This window comes from Amblyomma americanum, chromosome 9, assembly GCF_052857255.1.
Source record: "Amblyomma americanum isolate KBUSLIRL-KWMA chromosome 9, ASM5285725v1, whole genome shotgun sequence".
NCBI lineage: Eukaryota > Metazoa > Arthropoda > Arachnida > Ixodida > Ixodidae > Amblyomma > Amblyomma americanum.
Window position 1 is genome coordinate 147,416,970 of NC_135505.1, and position 27,197 is coordinate 147,444,166.

Consider the following 27,197-nt stretch of genomic DNA (forward strand, 5'->3'; position numbering starts at 1 on the left):
CAGGCGCGTCTGCATGAGGCCTAACGTCTGAAGTATGCAATTTTCGTGTGCGGTTAGCATAACGTATAGCGGATTAGCCGGCGAAGATCCTTGAGCAGCTTCAGTGACATCTCCAGTTAGTTGGTTGCTATTTTTAGCTACAACGATTCGCTTTTTGAATCTGCGGAAGATCACACTCCTTACAACGAAATAAGGTATGGACGTCCGCCTTGCTTTGTCACTTGGTACTCATGATTCCGAAGCCTGCTATCATTAGTTACGCCTACGCGATGCTTGCCACAAAAGGTTTTCGCTCCGTAATATACGAGTCATCAGATTTAGCTAGTAGCAAGTGTGAGCTGCTTCCGTGTGTTCCCTTGAGTCCTCGTCCTTTCATGCTGATCGCCTCTATGGAATGCAAACCAGCGCGTGCTTCCAGACAAATACATCAAGACGGCAGCGACAGCAAACCATAGCGGATTATCTAAGAACGAAAGGTGGCGCAGGCGAGCAGAACCTCCAGGTGCACTCACTTTCCGATGAGTGGCACGGCGTCCGGGAAGTATCGGTCGAAGAAGGCGAGCAGCTTGTCTCGGTCGCTGAGTCCCTCGAACACGGCGAACGGCATGAACAGGGTGGCGGTGTACGTCTTGTCCTGGTTGGGAAGCGCGATCAGCATGAACTCCCCGCGGGGCCAGATGTGCAGGTAGTTGACCTCCATGGCAAACTGCGGAGCGCCGGAAATGTGCAGGTGAAGCATCAACCACCGTGGTCGATCTCCACCCTGCTGTCTGCCACGTCTGTGAGGCATACGCGACAGCTCTTTCTTAATTCGTTAAAGGGGCTGTGAAAAGGCCTCTAATAAAGTTGCGGTATGCCTGGGATATTGAAGCACACCGCTTCACGAATAGTGTCCAGCAAGAATTTTTTAAATGCGCTTTGTAGAAGCTGAGTTATCTGCATTTGAAATTTGAATTTCAGCGTCTTCGCGCCTTTCCCTCTCCTCTCGTCACTTTTTGCACGCTGGAAGGTAGGCGCTCCTACGCCGACCCTCCCTCTGAGAGCGGAGCTTCCCGACCCGCCGGAGCTAAGCGGCTTATTGGCCGCGGCCACGGTAGCTGCCTGACGTCTGCAAGAATCTAACCAATGGCCACCTCTCACCATGTCTACGCAGATGCGGGGGACGGAGGAGGGTGCGAGCATGAAAAAGTCGCCGGAAAGGGCTCGCCAACTTTGACGCTTGATTGTGGGTCGTCTGCTGCGTGTAGAAGAGTATTATCTGGCTCCGCTTTTGACGGCAACGCAGTGCCGTGATTAAGTGAGTTAATGTGCTCTCCTCGGAAGGCATTTCAGAGCCCCTTTAACGTGTTTAGTGCTTCTTGCAGCGCTAGGGAATTGGGCTCGTGACCTCGGGCTAGCATACGAGGACTCCACAGCCACTGACGGTGAATTCCTGTCGCAGATCTGGAGCCGTCCATGCACACCGCGGCACACTCCTCCTGACGACTGCTTTAACTAGCGTATAGTGAAGCTTTTCGTTTCAGGAAGATCTCTGCTCTTCAATGTGCCAGGCACAGTGGCATTGTATTGGCCAGCCTAAATAACAAGGGTCACACAGCTTCCGACGCACAATACATTCTAACCTACGGCGATCGGGTCGTGGGCATATATAGTTTTACTCGACCCTCAGCGAAGCACCAACATACGTCGCTTAAGTGTTGCTAAAACTGTAATCCGAAAGCCAAGACATCGACGTTTGTGCGCCGACAGGCTTGCTTCTAACAAGCCGCGGGCTTTTCAAAAGGCCCTTTCTCTCAAAGGCCCGCGCACGGCTATCACTTCTTCGGAAGCACAGCCGAGAGGCATGACCAGCTTCGGTGTCTCCGTGGTTATATACTTAAGCCCTCGGGGGGGGGGGGGGGGTGCTCAGGGGCCGTATACATATACCTGTCCGTCGGCGGTGGGCGGGATGCACAGCTCGAGGTATCCGTGCGGGATGTAGGTCTGCGAGTAGTTGAACATGGGCCGCCGCAGCATCTGGCGCCGCACCGCCGAGTAGGCGCCGTCACAGCCGAACACGGCGCGGTGCTGGACGCGGACGTCCTTGCCGTCGGGCCTGCGAGTATGCGCGTGTGTGGCTGAGAGTCCAGTCCTGCAGTATGCTCTGTAGGCCACGTGTACGGCCACGACGCTACTGCGCATGCGCGGACGACCATAGAGCGGCTTCAAGCTTGTGCAGTGCCGTAGAACACGTGGCAGGCGCCACGGCAAGACCGTGCTCAGTGACGTGACTCCTTCACAAAGTTATGTATTGATTCAGGTAACGAAGCTTCGCATTGAAGGCGCAGAGGCAGCGGCGCTACAGATCCCCCTTACTTGACGCCTCAATTGAGTTGCGACTAGTGGTTCACTTGAATGCCGTAAGTATAGCGCTACAGTCCGCTGACTTTAATACTTTGTACAAATCATCGCTTGAAATTTTAAAGCATAGCGGGTGGGGAGCCTCGCAGCAGATATCATTACACGGCTCACGTATCGCCATGTCCTCTCTGCATTAATTACCCCATAACGAGTATATTCACAACCAATCGAATCACTCTATTAATGGATGCACTTTAACTCGCCCAATTCACCAATACAAGTATATATGTAGAGCTGTATAGACACAGCGCGATTGAGGAGGGCGGTTTTAACCCTGAAGCAAAAATCGTGCACGAGGCGGTATCGAGATATATAACTGTGATGCCGGTCACTCGGTAGCGCATGTTTCCCGCGTGGACCGCGCACATTCCAGACAGACATTAATTTTTTTTTTGCACGACCGTATGTAAATCAACAACTGTCTCACTTCCATTAAAGCACCCAGTAAGCGATGTTCCGTGAGGCACGTACATTCCCCCTGACCCAAAACAGTCACTCGCCATTATGCTCTGAAAAATTGAGAGGTGATCGAATCTTTCCGGGGAGCATGAAGAAACGAATAAATTCGAGAAAAGCGGGTGTGCAGGCAGTTCCTTAATGTAATATCTTTTTAGCTCGAAATGAAAAAAAACTAAAAAAAGCACCAATTAAGGCCGCTTCGAGATTTACTACACCGATTATTTTCGCTGATAGCGATTCATGAGAAAAAACTTGAGTGTTAATTGGCTGAAATTTAAGCACAACCACCGCTATTGACCTACTTTGCGAAGTTTCTTCCGCACTTCAGATTCGAAACGGGCGCTCGAGATATGTGACTGAATTAATGGGACCACCTTCGAAAGACAGCGTCCTCTCCCCGCTACACCGGCAGACTTTTCAGTGCCTGCTCTCCCGCTTGCTGAACGAATATCAAACTAGGCAAACACGTCCCATTTTCTCCATCACACACTTGTCATGTAACTCATACTATAGTCGGATACAACTTGAGTCTGCAGTGAAGCGCCGCCCACATTCAGGACCGGTGCAGAATTCCTACACGACGAAAAACTAGTCTGGTTTTAAAACATTTTTGTTCCCGAAACAAGAAGCTAATCGCGAGAAAAAATTACATACTCTAAAATTGTGATGCCTCTGGCTTGTTTGGTATACCCAAGCATTAAAAAGCTGATTTCGCTTACTGTTGCTATTGTCTAGCGGAGTAATACAAGATGTCGCGGACTGTCGCCCAGTGTTACCAACTGCTGTTTTTAAAGTTGTATTCTACTATAGAACAAATAAAATAACGAGTAATCAATTAACGATAAACGTTACTTATATGGCATGTTACAGAGTACGCACAGTCCCCCATACCAGTGCACATCACACCGATGCATAAACCGGCCCTCTCGGCGCATTCCTCCTACCACAGGCAGCTTTGTGGAAGAGTACGAAAAGCATTTCCCTTTAAAAGGAGGAAGGACAACGAACTCGCGGAGGACTGCGAGGCCACGTCAGGGGTTCGCGGTAGGCGGTCACGTGACGTTCACGTCATCGCTCACTCACCCCCGGAAGTTGAGATCGGCGCGGTCCAAGTCGGCCGACTGCAGCTTGTGCCGGAAGTGGAGCCGCACGTTGGGGTTGGCCTCGCACGCTATACGAACGCACGGGAAAGCACCGGCACGAACGGGCATTAGTGATGACGTAATGATGACGTAATGATGACGTAGTAGTCAAGCGGTGACTGCTTGCAACTGTTCGAGCTTGTGTGTTTCGTTATTTGGTTTTTGGTGAGTTTCTTATTACCGCAGAATAAGTCTCAAGTTTCAAGAATAAATTCATATATCTAAATTCTTCGGGCAAAATAAAGCATTAAACATTTAAAAAATAATCAATATTGTAAGGGCACACTAGAAAGCAAGTCTTGTTTCAAGTTCCAGGGTGTAAAACAACGCGCTCTGTGTGGACTAGCATTGAAATAAGCGATGGACTGAAGCATATAAGCTATACGCTGTTTGCGCTGTTGCATCAAGCGCCCATCGTTGTGAAGTTGTGCCTGTCGCTTTATTAGCGAATACGCTGCTGTCAGAAGCTGAAGGATAAAAAAGGGAAGTCCTGGCGTTCTCCGCCCCCGTAAATGTCTTAAGACGGCCTAGTGGCGAGAAAGCCTGCGCATTAGCGAGCCCTAATGAAACGCGCACCTTCAAGAGCGCAGCTGCACGTTACTGCATGGTTCGCAAAAATAAAGGACTAACTGCAACCGCTGTATGCGCAACTGGCTGCCTCTTGTCGAACACGCTGCTTCTCGGCCGATAACATGCGGAGTCATTCCAAACTCAGCGCTCATTAACATTCAAGGCATGGGCTACGGGGCGAATGCTTGTGCCGACTCTCTTTGGCTTCGCATCTTTGCATACGGATAATAGATTCGAGACTCCTTTCGCAATAACTATGCAATGTTCGCTGCAACTGACTACACGAGTAGTGCTGGCACTTTGTTTGGCGGTCTTTTTTTTTCTTCGCCTGCTGCTTGCAGACAAGACGGCAAACTGCCTGCATTACTCAGAACCTAGTTAACGATTTATTGTTTCCCTTCACACAAACTAGCGACATTCTCGTGTTTGCCCCATGTACTGGCTCCCGAGTTCCATCATCTGATACGTATGTGAATATGGGAAACTAATATATACCGCGCACAATATTGCTGCATCATTGAGACAAATAACCGATACAGTTGGCTGAAGCTCTGCAATGCGTGGCACGAAAAGGGCAACTGCCTTTACTTTCTTTCAGTGGTAAAGCAAAATATTGCACGCCATCATCGCCAGCGTACAGCTACAACCTCATGGCGGGCACAGAAAAACCACATCTGAAATGCGTTTGTTCAATGCGTGAAAAACCAACAGCGGATAAAAGCAAGCAGTAGATAGGCGGAATAAGCGTTTATTCAGCCGCGAGTGTAATGTCTAGGCGAAGGAAACAAAGACAACTTTAAGGTATACGGTGCCGATATAAGAGAACCTCGACTGCTAATCATGACTGCATGTTGACGGACCCCCACTGCGTTCGATTATTTATTGTTTTATGCGTTGCATATTGCAAGCACTCAGTTCAGCCCTTGGGCGTGGCCGGGCAGCCACCATTGACCTTTAGCGTAACCACGTGACGTGACGTCACGACAGCCGGAGGAAAAGCTGGGCCCCAACTCGCGCGGCCGCAGCCACCACCTGACTCCCGCTCCTCCCGCTAGGGGCGCTGCGCCGGCGCGTGACGTCACGGAGGAAAAGCTGGGCCCCAACTCGCGCGGCCGCAGCCACCACCTGACTCCCGCTCCTCCCGCTAGGGGCGCTGCGCCGGCGCGTGACGTCACGGAGGAAAAGCTGGGCCCCAACTGGCGAGGTCGCGCGCGGCCGCAGTCACCACCTGACTCCCGCTCCTCCCGCTAGGGGCGCTGCGCTATGATTGACGTCACGGCATATGTATAAAGGAGCTGCGCTCCTTCGCCGGGACAGTCTAATACCCCTGTCACACGGGCATTTCGAGGGCCCTCGAACCGATAGTCTATCGACTCAAAGGCGATCGAGCGCTGCTACACGGGCAGTTTCAATGGTGATCGAGTCAATAGCCTATCGAGTCAACGGAGCAGCACAAAACTCCATCGAGATATGCAACGCATTCTTGGCTTAACACAGCTAAGCCTGGCCATTTTTTTTTGTTTTTCGGCCCAACCGTACAGCAGTGATTGTAACTGAACAAAGTTGCATACGAACAGCTTTTGCAGGAAATATCGATGTTCCCCCCGTATAGTCAATGTTTTATTTTTTTCCCCTTTTTTCTTTACCGTCTTCGTTCGGGTCTCGCATTCCTCGCTATTTAGCCGGAAAAATATCCAGGGGATGTACTGCTTTAGCTGAAGAATGCCCTTTTTTATTACAAATCATTTTATGACATTACTGTGATATTTGTGATTCGAGTCATGTTTCAAAAGTGCCCCGGCATTATCTGTGTGGTCAGCTCTTATCCGGATTGAGGCTCAATCCTTGCTCGAAATATACCGTTCACTTACATAACATTGATAACATCAAAGAGTTCATAATTAGCTAAACCCGCAAGGCACTCACCTGACAGCAGAACTTCGTTCAGGTATCGCCGGCCGACGGAGAATATGCTCTGCAGAAGCGACAAAACTTTCAGTTAGCGTGCGACGATAACCTCAGCCAGTCGCCTTACACTATAGTTCGGTTTTTGGTTTGTTGCTCAGCGTAAACTATACGAGCCTGCATCAGTATGAAGCTTGCTGTGTGCCACACTTCCTGGTGAGAACAATTCCAGCTTTGGCTCCTAGTGCAATAAACGAAGCAGGACACCTTCAGCGTATTTGCTATAAGAGGAAGCATCTTACAAAAAAATTTCTTTGAACAGACTATAGACTGTCCATAGACTTTTGTCTATAGAATCTCTGTTGACAAACCCTAAAGAACAATCTCTAGGCAATACAAATCCTATAGACAGTATAGACAATATGTATAGATTCATGGCCGTACAATTTTAATACACTTTTCTCTATGGACAATCTATATACGCTATGAATAGACAAAAAGAAATATCCATAGGAAGGCAATATAGTCTATAAGTAGTCTATAGACCATTTTTGTGAGGGATATATACACTCCACAGATATCGGGGCGTTTTGCTGCCTTTCTAGACATGCATACGCTTCGTACATTTAAATGCGACCTTCAGCACAGCACGGAATTATTGTGGTTTAATCGTATATGTAGAAGGACTATTCGTTTATTCTCAGGGGGAATTTTCTCTTTTTACTTTTTTTTAACCGAGCCTTGCACACGTGCAAGCCCAAGGGCGTCTGTCGCATTCCAACTTGTCTCGGGTGCTATCTCTTTCGCAATAATACGTTCGGCCGTGCCTTGAATTCATTCCTTACACGCGACACCGTCCAGATGCCGTAATGGGCCTCGCGATCCCGAGAGTCTGCGATCGATAAGACAAAGTGAAACGACTCGTTCCCTCCACCCACTTCTGTAATGAAGGAGTTTCTCGGCGCTCGGTTTTTCAGCGCCCCCTTCTTATAGCGTGCGTATAGCCAGCCTTAAAAGAATGCCTGGTATGCGAACAGACTTAAATTGAGCAGCGCCCGCGTCGCAGTGGGAGTTAAACGAATACTGGGTTCGAAATTTCTTAAACTGGCGATTCAGAGCGTTTGACTGGGATTCAAGCTCTTTGTGGCCACGGTAGATTCCTGTGCCAGATGTGTGCTGCACCAGCTTGCTTTATTTTTATTTCTAGGTAGTAAGTGTTGTGAAGAGAAAAATAAACACCTAAATGAATTTAACTTTGCGCAATTTCCTAATTGTTTTACAAATCCAACAATATAAGTCAAAGAAAATAAACGTCTCCAACGAAAACAGAGAGGCTAAAGAGGAAATAAAATCAAACAAATATATCTTTTACGGGAACAGGGAAGCAATATAAGCTAACGGAGGCGAACCTTTCTGTGAGGCCTAGTTGGTACGCTGCTCTAACCAGTTTCTTCAACCGCAAGGAGACGGAAGCGAGAGAAATAAAACGTGATCTGCTCTGTTCCTACAAACTGCGGCCTTCGTTTTCTGCTAAAACTTAAATGTTCCAATCTATCCTTGCGGGATATAACAAGCGCCACGGGCCTTAGCTTCCAATATGCGTTTGGGAGCCGGAACCACAGCTCGATGCCATAATTCCGTCTGCTATAGTGGCATGCACCAGAGTAACCGGAACACGCCCATAGCAAGGTCATTCCTGCAGGTGCATATTGCACTCTAACCCAAAATTCTTTTCGCTGTAGGAATAGTATAGCGGCCGTTGGCCCTTGCGAGAAACATTTCTTCTCAAAAGAAATAATGGCGCGGAGTAACGGCGTTCACCATCATCATCATGAGCAGCCTAACTGCGTCAACTGCAGGACAAATACTTCTGCCATTCTTCTCCGACCAACCTTGTCCTGCGCCGGATGAGGCTGCCCCATTCCCGCAAACTTCCGAATCTCATACGCCCGTCTGACCCGCTGCCACTCGCTTCTGCGTTTACTTCCTATTGGATTTAACTCCGTTGCCCTAAGGAACGGGTAACTTGAGGGACTACTGATAATCTTAAAACTCTTTTCGGAAAGGAGTAACGACGGTGATCATCTTAAAACTCTTTTTGAAAAAGAGTAACAGGGGCATTCCTCCTCAAAATGAGTAACATCAGAGTGTACAACAGGACACAAGTCTTGCAAATAAGTGACATCACTTAAGAAAACACGTTGCGGGGCCAGCTGGTGATTTCTTTTTATTTTCTATTTTTTTCGGGAGACTTTTACAGACTTTTTATTCTGTGTATTCGTCTAAATATGTAGCGCCGTTTAATTTCAAGAAAAAAGTGACATCACTGCTCAAAAGGAGTAATGACGTGCCGTGTTCAAATTGCCCGGGATACATTTTTAGTCCCTGACTAGACACAGAAAAAATTTTGGAGGGATGCGTAAGCATTGACGCCTCCTCGCCCCTCTTTGCCTCTTTTTGCCCAAGTTCAAATTTGGCCCCACTTTTGCTCAGGCCCCGCACACTTTTTGACATTTTTGGCTCTAATTATCATCGGCCCCTTACTGAAGCCAAGATTCTGGGTCCTTGGAGTAAGCCTTCATCGCAGAGGACAGCTTTGAAGGCACTTTTAAACTTCTTGAAGGACTCGGGACTGAGTGCAAGATTGGGAACAGTCAGTGTGGCCCTGTGTACCCTGCAAGTAACGGCCAACGGACATGTGGAAAAGTGATCATATCCCTTTGTTCTCTTCCCTTTCTATCTCTCCCTCCGTTCCCCTTCCCACGTGTACGGTAGCATACCGGGCGCTGCCTAGTTAACCTCCCTGCCTTTCCGTCTCTCTCTCTCTCTCTTTGGCTCTAACTAACTAATTACCCCACGTGCACCTCATGATTTAACCTGCGAGATCTTTTGATGCTCTGTGTAATGCAGCCACTCTTTTTATAACTCTATTCGTTCTAACGTCATCGTGATGACAAGCTCGTGATGACACGAAACCGCGAACATAGCCGTGTACAATGCTTACGCATTAATAGCCGAGGTGTGAGCGGTACACGAAGGGTGTGCGCGTGCATACTCGCCTGGCCCTTCCGCCCGTACGGGATGGGCTTGCGCGAGCCGTCCGTGTTGTGTATGAGGCGCCCGTGCATGGGGATGGCGTGCCGCTGGATGACCTCCTCCTCGAGGCCCACCAGCGCCAGCGCTGCTCGGCCGCGCACCGACAGCGCCAGGTTGATGCTGCGCCCCGTCACGTGCTCCTGCAGCCGAATGTCTGCGCACCGGCGGAAAATCAATAACACACTTTCGCAACAGGAGCTCCCTAATCCTATCAGTCGCGAAACTCCGATTCGGAATCCGATTACGCCCCGTATGCGGCCGGTTACACACTGGAGCCCCGGCATTTTATTTTTTAAAGAGCGTTAGCTCCTACTCATCATTTTTCCGGCCTGCCACCACCTCCCTTCGGCGTGAAATTTTCCAAGTCCGAAGAATTCAAGATGGCGGCCCCCATAGTAAATCGATATAGCAACCCAATAGTACGTCATTAGTATGATTGGTGACGTCACTGATATGTCAAACTGGTGATTGATCGGTGACGTCGGTGATGGTCGCAGCATGCAAGGGATGTCGCCTACAGCCCTGCACAAGCTGTCACTCACCATCGCGGGACTCGTACAGGTCGACCTGGAACCCTCGGTTTCCAAGGAGACAGGCGCACAGCGACCCCACCTGCGACAGTTTGTTGCACAGTGCACTTTTAGATCACCGCGTACTGATAATCACACGATCGCAGCTGGACACATTTCCGACCCAGCCACGTGTCTGCCTCTCCACTCCTCGAGCGCGAGTGACGCGCGAGCTATATTCTTGTTTGCCCCGTTTGGAAGCAGAGAGAGATAAGTGGATTGACTGGAAGGGCAAAGATGTCGGCCCAGTGCTACTCTGCACTGGGGAAGGGAAGAAAGAGGAGAGGAACAGATTCGATGATCAGTCGGCTGGTGGACGCAACTTACAGACCGAGGTTGCATTTTCACTCTCTTCTTATTTTACGCTTTTAGCCAGAGCCTCACTGAAGCTCTAAGTCAGGTTAATTGCGCCTTACTGGCCACTCAAAGTAACTCTTGTTACACTGCAGTCTGCCCGTGCAACCGCGCACAAACACGTACGAGACAAACACACGAATGCACGCACACTTGACCTTCGCGTGCTCATTGAGGTCAGAAAGGCAGACACCGTTCGAAGGAGAATGATTGATCACTTTTTTTTTTCATTAGAATTCGGAAGTAGTGACAAGGACGGGGCCTTTCTTGGTGAAAACATCTTTTTGCCTTACATCAAGAGTTCGGTGTCACCTAATCGTCCGTTTTGTTGAACACACTGTTCCCAATATCAGTGGTGTACCGGAAACGACGTACTTTTCATTCAGCCGCGCATGCTTTTTCCAAGAAGGATATCAAACACTGCACAAATAGTTGAAATGCGCAAACAATGCGATCCGTTCCTCTTTCTCTTCGATGGACAGTTTGCTCGAGGGTTCGTCTTAATTGCAACCCCGATATGAAGATAACCTACGTTTTGCCGATGCAATAACATTGTAATTCAGGAGAAAGTTGAATTTGTGTTCCAATAACTATCACTCTATTGTTTTCATTGCTTTGTTTTATCCTATGTAACCCACTACCCTCTGTAATGCCTTTGGCCCTGAGGATACAATAAATAAATAAATATATAAACTGCAGATCACCGCATGGACCTTAAATATGCAGAAGCTGATGGCGGTGTTGTTCAAGGTCTTTAGTTTACAGCGCCATCGGAACAGCGAGGGCGCAAGTTATTTCGTGCGCGTCAAGACGTGCGATACCTGCTGCTACCCTGTATATATCGCGCTGCAAATACCTTGGAGGTCACAAAAGAACCAAACCATATATACTTCGCTCTTGCGCCTCGCAAACTGCCCTCTCCATAATGTGTCTATATTGAGATACAACTCAAGGAGGCAGCGGCGAATGCCCCCTCAAAGGAGACCTTCCAGGCAATGGCGTCGACCGACTGTCATGACGTCGTGCTTAATGCCGAGCCACGGAGGCATCTGCCAATCACCTGCGATTTCATGCGGGCATTAACCGCAGCGTCAAGAGTCCCGGTCGTCGCCATTGCTTGGAAGGTCTCCTTTGAGGGGGCATTCGCCGCTGCCTTCTTGAGTTGTATCTGACTGTGTTGGTCATTTTCTATCCTATCAAGTACTTGGAGAGCAGACAACTCCTCTTGACTGTCCATCGACATCGATGAGCTTATCGACTACCGCTTTTGGCTGTTGTGTTTCCTTAGCCCGTGCAGGCTGTACTAACTTTGATGGGGAGGATGCATCAGCGCTAAGATGGGACAAAAGGAACGATACGAACAACAAATTAATGTTGTTGTCGTCCCTGGTATATAGAAAATGTCCATATACAGTGTAAATGTGTCTCTTGCAAATTTGCTTAAAAGCTTCGAACTCATGACCTAAAACTATCTGTAGGCTTGTGCTGGCATGCCTGAAAACACGGTCGCAGGTCAGGCGCCGTATTTTATGAGGATTATTTTCCTGTTCACCCTTTTGCCCTTCTATCATTCGTATATCATCATTCTATAATTCGTATACAGTTGTGGCTTGTGACGCCGTGACTGAGAGCCGAACAAAAAACGTAATTCGGCGACTCGGGTATTCGAAGGCGAGGCTGGCCAATGGCAAGGAAGCAGAAGAATAAATACAAAATACGGCTCTATGACCAGATTTCAAAAACGAAGTACATGTCCAACACACTCGGATAAAAATTTTGAATATTGGAAAATCATAAGACATCGTTATGGAAGTACTGGAGGTAATGGTCCATTCTTCTGATATGTAGCAAAATCTTTCTTTTAAAGTGTTGCCATCGATCGGATGGAACAGTTAAGACTGACACAGAAAAACAATGGGGAACGTTTTTGACGAGGGCAAAAAACGTTAATAGAAAAAAAAATTCAAGACTGCTGTCGGGTGATGTGCGGATAGATTGATTTTTTATAGTAAAATCTTACATTGTATGAAAAAAATTGCGCTCATCAAAGGTTTCCTGCTCAAAAATGTTTTTGTCCAGAATTTCCGGGTATGGGCTTTGAAGGAGCCGAACTGTCCTCCTCTGTAGCCATATCCACATCTTTATAAGCGGTTAGGTAAAAGACAAATTTTACGTTGAGTGGCACTAAAGAGTGTTACTTTACGACGAGGCTGTCATAAACAGCAGGCAGTGCGCAGTTACGCGAGGCCATTGCGTCCTGGGTCTAGTAGCTATGCGCTCCCTTGCAGCGATCGCTCGGATAGTTACACTAACAAGGCCGGGAGACAGACAGCCCCTCCTCAGCGCTTGCTGGGGAGCGCCAGTGAGTCTGTCTGCTTATCCTTGCAACGTCCTCAGCTCAGATAAGGTGGGCAGACCCAACAACCGTCGTCTGCTTGTCTGAGACGGCGACGTGCGTCGACGTAGTACAGGTGTAACAAGCGGTCTTTCCGGCGGTGATTGCCCCAGCCTTATCTGGGCCCCGGTCACATGCATGTCCTTTCGCCTGAGCGGATGACTTCACCCCCACCCCCCTCTTTTCTTTCGAGATATGAGAGCACCTTCATGTTGTGCTAAGATACAAGAATGAAAGGAAAAATCAAGAATTGGTAACGTCAAGCAGAACTCAACGGAAGGGAACACGATAGGCGTAACTTTAAGAAACAGGAAGAGAGTTGGTCAGAGAATTAACACGAGTCAATGACATCGCAGTCGGAATCAAGAGGAAGAAATGGGCATGGACAGGGTGTATACATTTAATGCGAAGGCAAGACAACCGATGGTCCCTTAGGGTAACGCAATGCAATTAATTACAAGAGGAAGCAAGCATAGCAGGGGGCAGAACAAACTTAGGCGGGCGGATGAGATTGCGAAGTTTACGGGGTAACGTGAGCACAGCTGGCACAGGACAGGGGAGGTATGTGGGAGAGAAGACGATGCTCTACTCCCGGACAACTTCTGCGCCTCTGCATGCAGCCAAGGCTAGGCAGGAAAAAGAAGGAGGCGGGCCTTTGTCCTTGTGCCACGGGGAGTGGGCTACCTATATAGAGTTATTGTATGTGATACCAAAAACCTTTGGTAGCATATACAGTAACTCTAGGACTACCTCAGCCCTAGCGACCTCAAACTCACCCCCCCCCCCCTTTCTGGTGCCTCTCCGCAACTCTTGCCCGAGCAACAAGACAACCACTCCCCACGGCTCGGAAGCACAAGCCTGTCTCCTCCCCTCTCTTGCCTAGCCTTGGATGCAGAGCCACAGAAAGCTGTCCGGGAGCACCCGCCGCGGTGGCTCAGTGGTTAGGGCGCTCGGCTACTGATCCGGAGTTCCCGGGTTCGAACCCGACCGCGGCGTTTTTATGGATGCAAAACGCTAAGGCGCCCGTGTCGATGTCAGTGCACGTTAAAGATCCCCAGGTGGTCGAAATTATTCCGGAGCCCTCCACTACAGCACCTCTTTCTTCTTTCACTCCCTCCTTTATCCCTTCCCTTACGGCGCTGTTCAGGTGTCCAACGATATATGAGACAGATACTGCGCCATTTCCTTTTCCCCCAGAAACCAATAATAATAATAATAATAATAATAATAATAATAATAATAATAATAATAATAATAATAATAATAATTATTATTATTATTATTATTATTATTATTATTATTATTATTATTATTATTATTATTATTATTATTGGGAGCAGGAGGGGCCGGAGCGAAGTAAGAAGAGAATAAGTCGGGAAGGTGTAACGAGGATATCTGTTGGATTTTGGGAGATGATTTGGGCTTGCGTGACTCTTGAGAATCGAGTGCGGACGGGGTAAAGGACGGGATCAGATCTGGCTCGTCTGTATACGGCTCCCTAGCTGTGTGCTTGTAGGCGAACATCTAACGGACGCGTAACGGTCGGAGTGAGGAGATAGTAAGATGTGATGAAGACGGGAGACCCGCAGCCAATCGCATGCAGAAAAGGCCTGGGTTACTGGATCTCTGCGGCAAAGGGTCTTTGCGCGACAGCAGCCATTAGTTGGTTGTGTGGCGGGGCTGTTATCGGCACCGGCGCCACCGACCAAGAGGCCGGAGCCATGAGCGCGTGTGCGAAAACTCTCGCGAGAAACTGGACACGTTTAGTAACGGGTCAAATCAGCCCGACGACAGCCCGCTCCGTCGGCTCGATCACTAGCCGTTGGTACATGGCCCTACAATAAATAACAATAGCTGAGAGTTGTGACGATGAGGCACAGAGATCGGAAACATGATTCTAGGAGCTGCTATAGAAGCCGCTGCGCACGGCTTTCCAAATTAAGCTTTTTATAAGCAATTAGCTAGATTGACGTAATCGAGCTAGAAAGGGTGTCAAGGCAGGAAAGGAAACGGAAGAAAGAATATAAACAAAATTACGCTGTGGGCGAAAGGCGTAGTAAGGCAGCCTGGTAATGGCCTTGTGTGTTCCAGGCTGATTTGCACCAACGACAGGAAAGCATTGTGCAAGCACGCTTACACACTTCTGCCACTGAGGTCACGTTTCGTCACGGTTGCTCAAGAGCTGTTCACAACGACTGGGGGCGCCTGTGTCAAGCGTATATATGTTAGACACAATTCACCATGTTGAAAGAAGGCACGTAACAAAAGCGTTTTTGAAGAAACGAAGGTGTAGTTCGGAAATCAGAGTTGATACGTATGCAAGTTTCTCACATATATGTAATTGCATATCTTATTTTTTTTTTAAATACACCCGTACGTACCGCATTCGCTAGTCACTTTACGTGCGAATTAAGAAATGCGGTGAAGAATTTTTTTTCATTAATGAGAGTACGTCTCTGTTCGTTACCACAACACATTATAATTAACAGAATCTATTTTATTGCCCGCTGGAAAAACCTATAGGTTGTGTGCACAATTGGGCATGCACTGCGGCTGAATGGCAACCTTACAACAGAATCAAACTTCACAGTTGAAGAAATCTAATCTGTCGGGTAATTTGCTCATCATCATCATCATCATCATCATCATCACCACCACCACCACCACCACCAGCCTGACTACGCCCACTGCCGGGCAAAGGCATTTCCCCATGTCTCTTCTGTTAACCCTGTCCTTTGCCAGCTGCGCCCACCGTATGCCCGCAAACTTCCTAATCACATTCGCCCGCCTAACCTGCCGCCCCCTGCTAGGCTTGCCTTCTCTTGGAGTCCGCTCCGTTATCCTTAAGGACAAGAGGTTACCTTGCCTTCGCGCTACATTCCCTGCCCAAGCCCATTTCTTCCTCTTGATTTTAACTAGGATGTCATTAACGTGTGTTTGTTCCCCCACCTACTCCGCGCGCTCCTGGTCTCTTAACGTTACACCTGTCACTTTTCTTTCCATAGCTGGCTGCGTTGTCCTTAGCTTGGGCTGAAACCTTTCCGTTAGCCTCCACGTTTCTGCCCCGTAGGTGAGTGCGGTGATGAACCACACGCGAGGTCCCAGCACGCGACGCTTCTCTGTGCATTTCAGCTCGGCAGAAATGCAGCTGTCGCATCCGGGGATCGAACCCGCGACCTCGGGCAGTGGCTTTCGTCAACAGCGTGCCGTCTATACATAGACGCCCGCCGAGCCAACCCCGGCGGGTGCGACACGCGTGTCCGTCGCCGCGGCGGTACGAGGAAGTGTTTACCAGCATAAACAGACGGGTTTTCTCCGGGCGAAAGAAAAGAATAAATAATCTAATAAAGAAAAAAATACGCGCCAGCGGGTGTCGGGATATTGTGAAAAAGCCTCGAGCACGCGTCAAGACGGACTGTGGCAAAAGAAAGCTGTATCTTCTTTGCAACGAGCGTGGGGTAAAACAAGGTACAGTAAAATACCCATTGCTTCGAAAAAATTCCTACAACTGGTATCTACCAGGTGTTACAAGCAAGACTTTAAATAATTTTCAAAACTAGGCTTTCTTGGCGTAAAAATATGGCTTTTTCAACATAGTATTACTAGTGTTGGTGGACATCAGAAAACCGGTGGATCGTTTGACGCTGGCTAACTATTTTTTAACAATTAACTTTTTAAGTATTAGAGTTAAGTATCTAGTAGCAATTAGAGGCTTGTATCTGGTAGTTAGCAATAATCATATCAGTTTCTAGAATTTAGAAAACGCGATTTCCCTTGGCGCTGTGACTAGACAAAATTTGGCTTTTTTTACGAGTTACGTGCATTGGAGGGTTTGCTTTGCCTGCATGCTTTCGAAAGCGCGTGTATTTTGGCACGATGTAGCCAAATTTTGTCCAGCCACAGCGGCGAGGATAATCGCGTTTTCGAAATTCTAAAAACTCATATGACTATTACTGACGATCGGCTACAAATCTCTAATTGTAACCAGTTGCTAGCCCTGTAGTTAAAAAAGTTAATTATCAGAAATTAGTTAACCAGCACACTACTTAACTCACTAACTTTCCATTGTCCGCCAACACTGGTAACACTATGCCGCAAAAGCCATATTTTTACCCAAAAAGCCTATTTTTGAAAACTACTTAAGTCTTACATGTAACACCTGGCGTACAGTGAATCATGTATGGTCAGAGTGTACGGGTACTGTTGGAACGACAGCTGTTTCACGGCGAGTTGTTCACGCAGACACACTTGCCCACTGGTCCCTCTTAAAGTGCGCCATCTGCAGGATCACTGAACTGGAGTGGTAGACATATGCGCGGTACACAGGATGTTTACAATTAGGCTACGTGGTCGTTCTACTTATTTATTTTTTTACCATTTGTAGGAAGCGGGACCCATGTCCAACTTGTTTCAAGCGCCCGAAGACGAGCCACGGTGCACCTATGTACCACATTTTAGCATGGTAAACACTACTGAACAATCAAACAAACCACTCAACCTGTTTTTCTGTTTCGCTAATAGGCCTCCTTGGTGTTCTGTGTGCTTATACAAGCCTTGGGTGTGGAGTTTTGTACGGCCCATATTGGCGGGAAAAAATAAAATTTTGAAAAATTGTTGAGCTTTTTGAGCTTTTCTTTTCATCCGTCAACTTGAAACAATTATCACATCTATTGCAAGCCTTCTTATACGTCGATGAGGCAGAAAGACGGATGCATATCACATTTGAGGTCCTTTCACGCAGTCATCGGTACAAATGTATAGCCCTTTTTTCTACAGAATGAGCGCTTGAAACATGCTGAAAGTGATGTCTCCAATTAGTAGCGCCATTCCTCCAGCGTAATTTGTTTGCATGTGAGACATACATACAGCTTGTGCCTTATAAAGGGCTAAATCTATAGCAGCTCTTTACAGTACTCTGCAGTTGCATTGAACGCTATCTCTCCGGAACTCTGCTAATCAATCTGGCGGACATCTACTTAGTCAGAAAAAAAAATTACTACTGTTCTCGAAAATAGTCTTCACGAATTTATATTGATGAATTTGTATTGCGAATGATGAAGCTGCCGGAGGAATGTGCAGTTGAGAGGCGCGTGCAAGCGGTTTCAGAGACCGCCCACCAGAGGGAACGGCGACTCGAATAGCAACGAGGAGATGGAGCGGTTTATTACACGAGTTAAGCCGACGAACGACTGCAAGAACATTTGGGCGAATTTTTAAGCTTGTAAAAACTTAAAACACGGGCGAACGTGCTAGCGAACCGTAATAAGTCGCATTTCGCTTAACCAGGTAAATCGGGGGACATTTTTTTTTTTGTAGCGACAGCTACATTACGGTAGCTTTTCGAGACTTCAGCGTGGTGGCGCCGTCACGCCGTGGCTGCACCGCCACCCTGTCACGTGGTTGATCACGTGGTGCGGAGCAGCTGGCGGCGGCGCGGCGCCGTGGCTGATCACGTGGTCCGTCACGTGACCAGCCACGTGGTGCGGATAGGCTGCTGCTGACGGCGGCGCGGCGCGCCGGCGAAACCGAGCTGCCACAGCTGTGCGCATGCGCCGTGTCAAGTGGGACGAAGGTGACGAAGGAACGCCCAGGGGAAACGGAGCGGCGAAAGACATGACTTTGCAATTCGACTGAGTGAGTTCCACTCGGCCAGCTGCAGCTATCGCGTCACTCCAGGTTTAAGCAGCGCTAAACCACTTCCAATTTTTTTTTTTTTGTTCTGGAGCGTCGACCTGTATTAGTCAAGGGGGGAGAGGAGAAACGACGTTTTTAATCGCCGATATCTTCGGTGCTAATAGAGATAGCTGAAAACTATTTTTTTTTTTGGCGCGGTGACGAGTGATGGAATACCGATCACTCGTGCGCTTTTAATAACCGAAGTATTTCATGCTCCCTTTAACAAAGCTCATTCGTTTTACACCTGACGGCGCTATGGAGCGGAGGGACACTTTCTTGCGCAGTGTACAATAAGGCGGGCCGAAGGCCAGCCAGCCTTGACGACGTTCCGAGAATCGCACGAAATGGCTCCATTCTAATGGACGTTCGATTACCTCAGCATTATCGAAAGTCGCCCCTAGGTGAGTAATTGAACGCTTAAATTTCAGCCTCCGGCGTGTCCTTGCTCTCGCCTTCTCGTCACAAGGCCGGCGGCACGGGCCCCCAAGAGAACAATTTGTAACGCTACTACGGCGCTCTCTTCGCTGTCGCCACCCGAATGAGTTCGCACAGACGTCACACGGAGAAATCCGGAACAGAGTATTTCTACAGCTGCTCCCTAATTTCGGTCAGACGTCGCTTCCATCTGAGCGAGAATGGGTGAAAATTGGTCGAACGTACAATCAATGGAATTTATATGCAAAGAAGGCGAGTTAGTAGGTACTACCATAAAATTTGACAGATTGGTTAGAGGAATATAAAGAAAGATAAATACCGAGCATGCATGGTGGGGCGCCTGCTGCCAACACCTCGTTTCAAAGGGGAGAGAGAACACGCACACACACACACGCACGCAAGCACAGACGCACGCACACATGCACGCATACACACACGCACGCATACACACACGCACGCATACACACACGCGCGCGCGCACACACGCACGCACGCACGCATACACACACGCGCGCGCACACACACACACAGACGCACGCACGCACGCGCACACACACGCACGCGCACACACACACACGCGCGCGCGCGCGACAGAAATTAAAATAATATAGCCCAGAACACCGAAAATAGCTTAGATTGGCAAAGAATCAGGATAAGATTAAAAGGTACAAAACAAAAAGCTAGGAATAAGCGAAACAGCCACTGCAGTTTTGCGAACTAGATCTCTCTACTTTTATGAGGCACCACAGAACGATTAGAGTGAACTAATGTGGTATACGCTACAGCACGATACTTGGCAATATGGCAACGATGACCCTAAACAACAGCCCTTTCAACTTGATCCCTGACTGTGGCTAGTTTTTAATCCCAGCAGCGATGGAAATTCGCATGAAAACACGGACAAGTTCCGGGAAGTTAGTAGAGGTTAGGAGGAAGCGGCGCCACAAATACTTGCCTTCTATTTCCGTGTTCTGAGTAGTCCTGGGCTTTGACAGCCGCAAGTGGCGTGACAGTCGGCCCGCAAGTGGCGTGACAGTCGGCCCACATGTGCATTTCGGACCAATCCCAGCGCAGTATTTCTACATGAGGGTCCAAAGGGAAATTTTGTAACTGACATGAATGAGAAGGAAGGCGTACAATGCCCTCTCTAAGGTTTTTCATGCGAAACGCAGGAAGATGTCATGATAGGAAAGTACAGAGTGAGAAATGTGTGGGAACTGAAGCTACAAGCCCCTGTGTAATACCCTCTCCCAGAGGGCCTTTAGGGTATATAAATAAATAAATAAATAGGGATACTTCACCCACCTTCTCCCCTTCCGAATGTGTAGCCATAGACAAACCTTATTTTTCGACGCTACTTTAAACGCTCCTCTATTTGTTTCATTGGCTTAGCCTTGATTTGAAGAAAATAGCGCCAGAGCATGCAAACCACGAAAAGAAAAAGGACGGGACACAAAGCGCTAACTCACAACTAATTTTATTGAAACCAGGCAGCGCCTTTATATGGCGAAGTTTCACTGAAAAAAGAAGGAGGAGGGCAGGAAAGTTAAAGAAATCTAAGCGACCATCACAGCGAACACACATGAGCAAGCGGTAACCAAAACCAAAACAAAAAAGTTAACAAAGATTATTTAAGGGCGGCATCTAAAAATTCGAACTCGGACGAATCAAAATTTGCGTCCGTTTACTGTCAAGGTACGCACCAAGAACAGACCTTTAATTGCAAACTTCTTCTGTGTTCATGTTTGTTCCTGCCCCCTAGTCAATTAAAATACCCACCGTTCTTTGTTTTTCAGGACAATTTATGCTGTTACGGGGAGGTGTCTACAAAGGAATGCTCCGTTGTTCAGTACCCGACGACCTTATGTTGTTAGCCTTTCAAAAGATGGCACATACCCACGCGATCACTCAATCAGTGTCGTCGTCGTCATGAGCACCCCCCGCGCAACCGGCCACTTATACAATGATCTCGCACGAAGTCTTCTTTTGGGGCTTCAACAATAAAGATCAGTAGTTGATTACATGAACAAATCGATCCCTTCGACACTGTGGCCAGACGGCACGTGTCGGCGTCGGCGAGTTCGGCGCTCTCACCTGAAGATATCTTCACGTACGCGCAGAGAACGACGCGCCTCATTCCTGTCGGACGGGCTCCTGAAACTTGTTACCACCGTCTGAGGGGACATCGTATTTCGATGGTAAGCAAAGAGGACTCCGACGGCTGTGACCTTGAAGCACAAACATGTCCACTATATGCGGCAAAGGCGCATCGCTTAAAAGCACCGTCCAATCTCCGCGGGGGCTGCTGCGGCTACAAATGCGTAGTTACGACCTGATCGTTACCCAGCCACGCCCTCTCCGCATCTTTCTGTTTATATCTTTTTTTATTTCAAGCATCCACGATGCCTGAAGGGTATTGTTGTGGGCTGTGGCAAGTATTACAGAAAAACTGCCAAGTGAGCAATGATAGAACTTAGACGAAAATACGACAAACGCATTACTACAAAGCGCGCCAAAATTAAGTAGCGACTTTGCAACGACAACGCTGTTGCAAGCAGCCGCATCTCTACGTAGCCGGGAATAAATGAGAAAAAAAAGAGGAAAAAAGCTGAAGGACGGCGGCAGCAAAAACAACAACGAAAAGTGAGATGCAATGAACTTAAGTACCGTATATTTCGGTGCACATTGCCCGAGAAAGGCTGTAATTTAGGTGTTCTTTTTTTTTTTACTGATTCCAAAATACGGAGTTTTCATTTTCCTGTATTTCTTTCTGCAATCCTTGTGTTTGTTTGAATCAACTTAGAAAAGTTTTCTTTTGCAACAACAGAAGACGTAACAGCTTTTTTTTTTCCCCTATCCCTTTCTGAAATTCCCATCTTTCTATACATCCAGGAAACTCTTCCTTGTCGAATATATCCTTCGACAACCGAATAGGCTTAAAGTTCTAGCTTCAATTGTGCTTTTCTGTACAGGCCTTTTATTAACCCTTTAAACAATAACCCCGAGCATTTTCAGCAGTGTACCTGAAGATGGTCAAAAGAGTCACCGTCGAGCCCATTTGCGTGCTCAAAAAGCCGCACGTTCACACACTGGCCAGTCCTGCCTGATGGACGCATTACTGCATGACAGCGGTACTCTGCAAACAACGCCCTTCATGCGTTTGATGCACAACAAAAAAACGTGTCGCTTTAGTTAAATGTTTAATTAATTTAATAAATTAAATTCGGCACGCAAATGCCGAAAATGCAAATACACGCCCCACTTTCCTACCACCATTGTCTTGTTCCGTCATCGGGATCAGGTGACGCGTGAGATAATGGAAGCCTTTCTTTTTATTAGGAAAAATGCTAGCCGATGCGTCAGTCAGCCCTCAGTGGTCCTGTCAGATAAAGAATTCACGTTACCCCCTGCTCCTGTCTAGAAACTTTTTGTATACGCAACCTCTTCTTTTTGCCACGCATTCCACCTTGTCTCCACCGGGTGATGATGTGCGCAGTTTTCGGTGGTTATTTGTATATATTCCTTAGCCTTCCTATTACACCTTCAGTTGCGAGTCAGCGCATGTGGTGTCTTCCCTCGCTTGTGTGCCCTGTCTAGCCTGCGCTGCTTTTCCCCGTGAATACTCACCAACTGTAGCGCCCAAATTTTGATATTTTATAAGTACCTGTCTTAGATGCTGCTTGTTTATTTGTAACTTAGTTTAGTAATAATTTATCGAGGGTCCCGTCGCAGTCTCCTCATATTGGGGCCCCAGGCTTCATACCGCTGTTTGTGCACTCATCCCTAACGCACTCAATAAATTCTTGACTGGGTTTGATTTAATTTGCGGATCATCCGTAGGTGCGGGCTGCACAACATTTTCTTTTCTGATACCGCCCAGTATTCGACTCTTTATATGTGCCGGTTAAAGATTAGTAGAAAATGTTTTTTTATACAAAATAAAGCCCCACGGACTATACAGCGCGGCGAGAGTATAGTGCTAAGCGCACACCCCGACAACCTTTCCACAGAAGGTACAGTGAAGCGTTCACATGCATGGACGACATGGACATAATTTAATCAACTCCACAGGAAACATTTATGCCAATCTCGAGCGCCTCGCCTGGCGCAATACAAGCGTATTTGTGAAAACATTTGAAAAAAAAAATGTGCACACAAGTCCAGCTTTCTCGGGCAAAAATATTGAAATTTTGAAAATTGTAAGACACTGTTATGAAAATATTGAAGGTAATGGTCCAATATTCTGATACGTAGTAAAATCCTTCCTTTAAAGTGTTCCCATCGATCGCATCGAACAGTTAAGACTGCCGTAGAAAACCAATGGTGAACGCTTTTGACAATAGCAGAAACGTGAATAGAAAAAAGAATACAGTACTGCCGCCGAGTGATCCGCGGATATATTGATTGTTATAGTGAAATCTTACATTATATGAAAAAAATTGCGTTCATAAGCGGTTTCCCGCTCACAAATGCTTTTGTCCAGAATTGCTGGGTATGGTTTCACTCTTGCGTTTGTTAAAACGTGGGCTGATCAGTGTACAGGTCACAAAGCGTTCTATGAAAAGCGTTGCGCTGAACGTCACGCGTTTGTCCGAGATTTATTAAAACCATCAAGACGGTTCCACATAGCCCGTTCGGGCTGACGTACACGCACTTTTCCCATCTGTGCTCAGGGTGCTTACCAAACCATTGCAAAAAAATAAATCCTGTTTTGAAATTGTACCACTCATCATGATAGTACTAGAAGGCCCATTGGACCGAAATGCGGCGTCGGCCATACAATTTGCTAATTGGCTGGTGGGAAGTGAGGCCACTACATTGAAAGTGACGTCACCTCCGCTGCAGACACCAACGGGTTCTAATTCTATCGCAGTGTCAACAGATACTGCAATTAGGTGTCCCGCCTGTGAATGATGTTTTTAGATATTCTAACCTTTTTACAATCACCTGGGTCATCCTGGGTATTAAGAGCAGAACAGGCCCCTCGACGTCTTTACAATGGCTGCACTAAATCTTACCCTGGTCTATAATTTTGTGTTTCGCTCTCTTTTCTTTCGCAGACTTGTTTACACCGATGAATCCACGTTTGCTGTCTCGCTTCGCTCAGCAGCAGAAGACCGGACTTGAATAGTGTCATCTGAGAAGCACCGGATACCGCACGAATTTTATTCAAAGCGAGCTTACCGGTTTCAAGCCTCGTGCGTCCGACGGCGGCAACAAAACCGAAAAAGAAAATAACTTTTTCTAGTTGATGTAGAATCTGTACACGTCGCACACTCAGTGCACCGCGTCTGGCGTTTTTTTTTTTTTTTACGACGTTGGCTAATGGACTCAGATGTCATCTATCCACGCAGTGGGGCACCTCTCTTTTCTTCTTTTTTTTTTTTGCATCCACTAGCAGCACGGTTCAGTGCCAGCGCGCCGTGGACACAAGTGGCGAACTCTACAAAATCCAGATTTTCAGAGCTGTCACTCTGCTGGCAAATTTTTGCTGCATGACAATCCACATCGTGCAGCTGTGGATGTTGCATCTATAAGCGCAAGAATTATTCGCCTAGATGCTCAAGTTTGAACGCTGGTGCAGAGTTTTGTACCCTCTTCGCCGTGAGGAATAAAATCAGCTTTGCGAGTATATTTTTCTGTCAAGCCAACAGCATTTCACTCCGCAAAAGCAGTCAGTGCTCACAAACGTTGTGCAACCTTGCAATCTTTTATATTCTCTCTATCCTGTTGTTTCTTTGATCCTTACTTTTACAGCATTACTAAACAAATTAACAAGTGCCCGTTACCATAAAACGATTACAAAGAATCTTTCTGTCGTTCATTAGAATTAAGAAAATAATTTATAAGTTCACGCAACAGTTCGACCGCTAGAGGAGACTACGGGATATGAAGACTATAGTAGGACACAACTTAAAAAAAAAAAAAACAGCAGTTGTTAACACTGGGCCACTATCCGCGGCGTGTGTATTACTCCGCCACCCAGTCACAAAATTAAACGAAATCAGCGTTTTAATGTTTGACTTTATTGAACAAGCCACGTATCAAAATTCTACGGCTTATAACTTTTTCTCGTGAGACATAGCTTCCTGTTTATGTGACGAGAGAAGTTTTACCAACGGACTACTTTTCTGTCCAGGAGGAATTGTGCGCGCCGGTCCTGAATGTGGGCGCAGCTTCACTGCAGACGTAAGTTGTATGCGACTATCGTGATGAATGCATACGTTGTTTTGAGGAGGAGACGAACCCGTGAGAAGAGAGGATAAGCGATGAAGTTATATGCCACGCTTGACAAGAGAAGCAGGCGATGCGGTGTCCTGCGCTCTTCTTCGTCCCACGACTTTTTGCAGTGTTCCTCCAAAATTGCGACGACAAACAAGGAGAATGGAGAAGAGACCATGCACAGGCAAGCGGCCGTCTTTGTTGTTCTTGTTCTCTCCGCTGTGTTGCCACAGTGAAGTAAGTACCAGCCACCCCAGCAGCTCGCTCTTGTTACTTTCAAGAATAAACCAGCACGAACTCGCCTTTCTCTTCACGTTGCTTCAGTTTCCTGCCTCTGTTTGTCGCCGAATTTCAAAACAGTTCCGAAGAAAGGTACGTCCAGTCGCGAGCAATATGAAAGGGAACAAAGTTTGAGCATTTTTTTTATTGATCACTTAAATAATCATGCGTGTGACAAGCAGTTTTTTGTTGTGTGTTTTCTAACTAGTTTTTCTCTTGGCGTACAGTATCCAAAAATCGTTAAGTGTAGTGGAAAAGCAACCAGAAAAATTGGCAATTCTGTCACCATGCTCATGACTGAATAAAGAATGCGTCAGGAAAGGGAAATAATCCAGCACGCCTGCTGAGGCGCGAAGCGGACATTCTACGATGGAGACCCGATGTAAGCACATCCGACAAACGGATACTCGAGATCTGGGCAAGCCACAGCAAAATGGTACCCTGGACTAAAGGGTTCGCCCTCCCTGAAGCCTTAGATTGCAGATTATGCAGACGTTTTAGGTTTGTGGGGTTTAACGTCCCAAAGCGACTCAGGCTATGAGGGACGCCGTAGTGAATGGCTCCGGAAATTTCGACCACCAGGGTTTCTTTAACGTGCACTGACATCGCACAGTACACGGGCATCTAGAATTACGCTTCCATCTAAATTCGACCGCCGCGGCCGGGATCGAATCCGCGTCTTTGCATTTAGCAGCCGAGCGCCATAGCCACCGCGGCGGCGCAGATTTTGCGAACGTTTTTGTATTCAACTTCATAGAGAAATAAGTTAGAAGAAATAATGGTTTCTCTCGCTATCCTGTGCACCCGAGTGGCGCAAAAGCTTCCGCGCCGAAGAACACGGTTCGAGCGAATCCCCTGCGCGCACCGCGATAAAAATCAGCTGGCGGAAGAATCACCACGGCGGCCGAAGCGGCGTATACTGGCAAAAGGAACGCCACCAAGTTGATCTTGATAACACTCCAATGCGGGCTAGTTGGCGAATCGTAAATATGACGGAAGGCAGTCTCTGTTCTTCGATTCCCCGAAGTATGCAATATAGTGATCTTGTATCCCACGGACCGGTTTCTTGCAAGGAAAGACAAATTGTCCCGTGAGATGTGCGACAACTGACCAGGGAGTGTTTGTGCAGTTGTCTACAGGAAACACGCGGACACTGGACCAACAGGAGGCATATACTCTTGAGCTCAAACTGCAACATCTGTAATCGCGAAACTTACGAGGATGAAAAACCGTGAAGGTTTCGTCTTCCAAGCCACAACGCCACACACACTGACCCGCTTCCCGCAGTTAAGCAGACAAGAAAACAGCGGGCATAGAGCGACTGGACAAGCTCGGCAGGATGAAAGCAAGCCCAGGAGCAGAAGCGGTACGCACCAGTCCGCCTCCGACCACGGCCAGCGTATCCTCAGTGGCTGCCATGCTGTAGACGTCCTTCCGCGTGGAAGCAGCGGCCCCTTCGTCGGGTGAGGTTGCGGCGGCGAGCGTGGTCCGGTCGGCTTATCCGCCAGTCGCTGTGCCGGCTCTGGCTTCGCGCGCCGACCGGGAATGCTGCTGCTGCCGCCGGGAGAGTGTGAAGCGAGCGGAGCGAGTGCGACGGACGCACTGGTTGTAAAACGGCTTGCGCGCGCTCCGGCCTCACCGCCGGCGGCACACGGACAGCTGTTTATGCAGCCGGACTGATTTGGCCCGCAGGCG

General features: G+C 47.7%; 1 protein-coding gene across 1 annotated transcript in view; it reads right to left on the reverse strand.

The window, feature by feature from the left end:
* Window positions 1–27,197, reverse strand: part of cn (Kynurenine 3-monooxygenase cn) — a 40,512-nt gene extending 13,315 nt beyond the window's left edge. The window contains exons 1-7 of the mRNA XM_077638011.1: window positions 26,877–27,197; window positions 10,115–10,184; window positions 9,536–9,726; window positions 6,498–6,546; window positions 3,943–4,030; window positions 1,927–2,095; window positions 513–706 (exon numbers count right to left, since the gene is read on the reverse strand). Of these exons, the coding sequence (XP_077494137.1) occupies window positions 513–706; window positions 1,927–2,095; window positions 3,943–4,030; window positions 6,498–6,546; window positions 9,536–9,726; window positions 10,115–10,184; window positions 26,877–26,921 (806 nt within the window). The 5' untranslated portion in view covers window positions 26,922–27,197. The remainder of the gene's footprint in view (window positions 1–512; window positions 707–1,926; window positions 2,096–3,942; window positions 4,031–6,497; window positions 6,547–9,535; window positions 9,727–10,114; window positions 10,185–26,876) is intronic.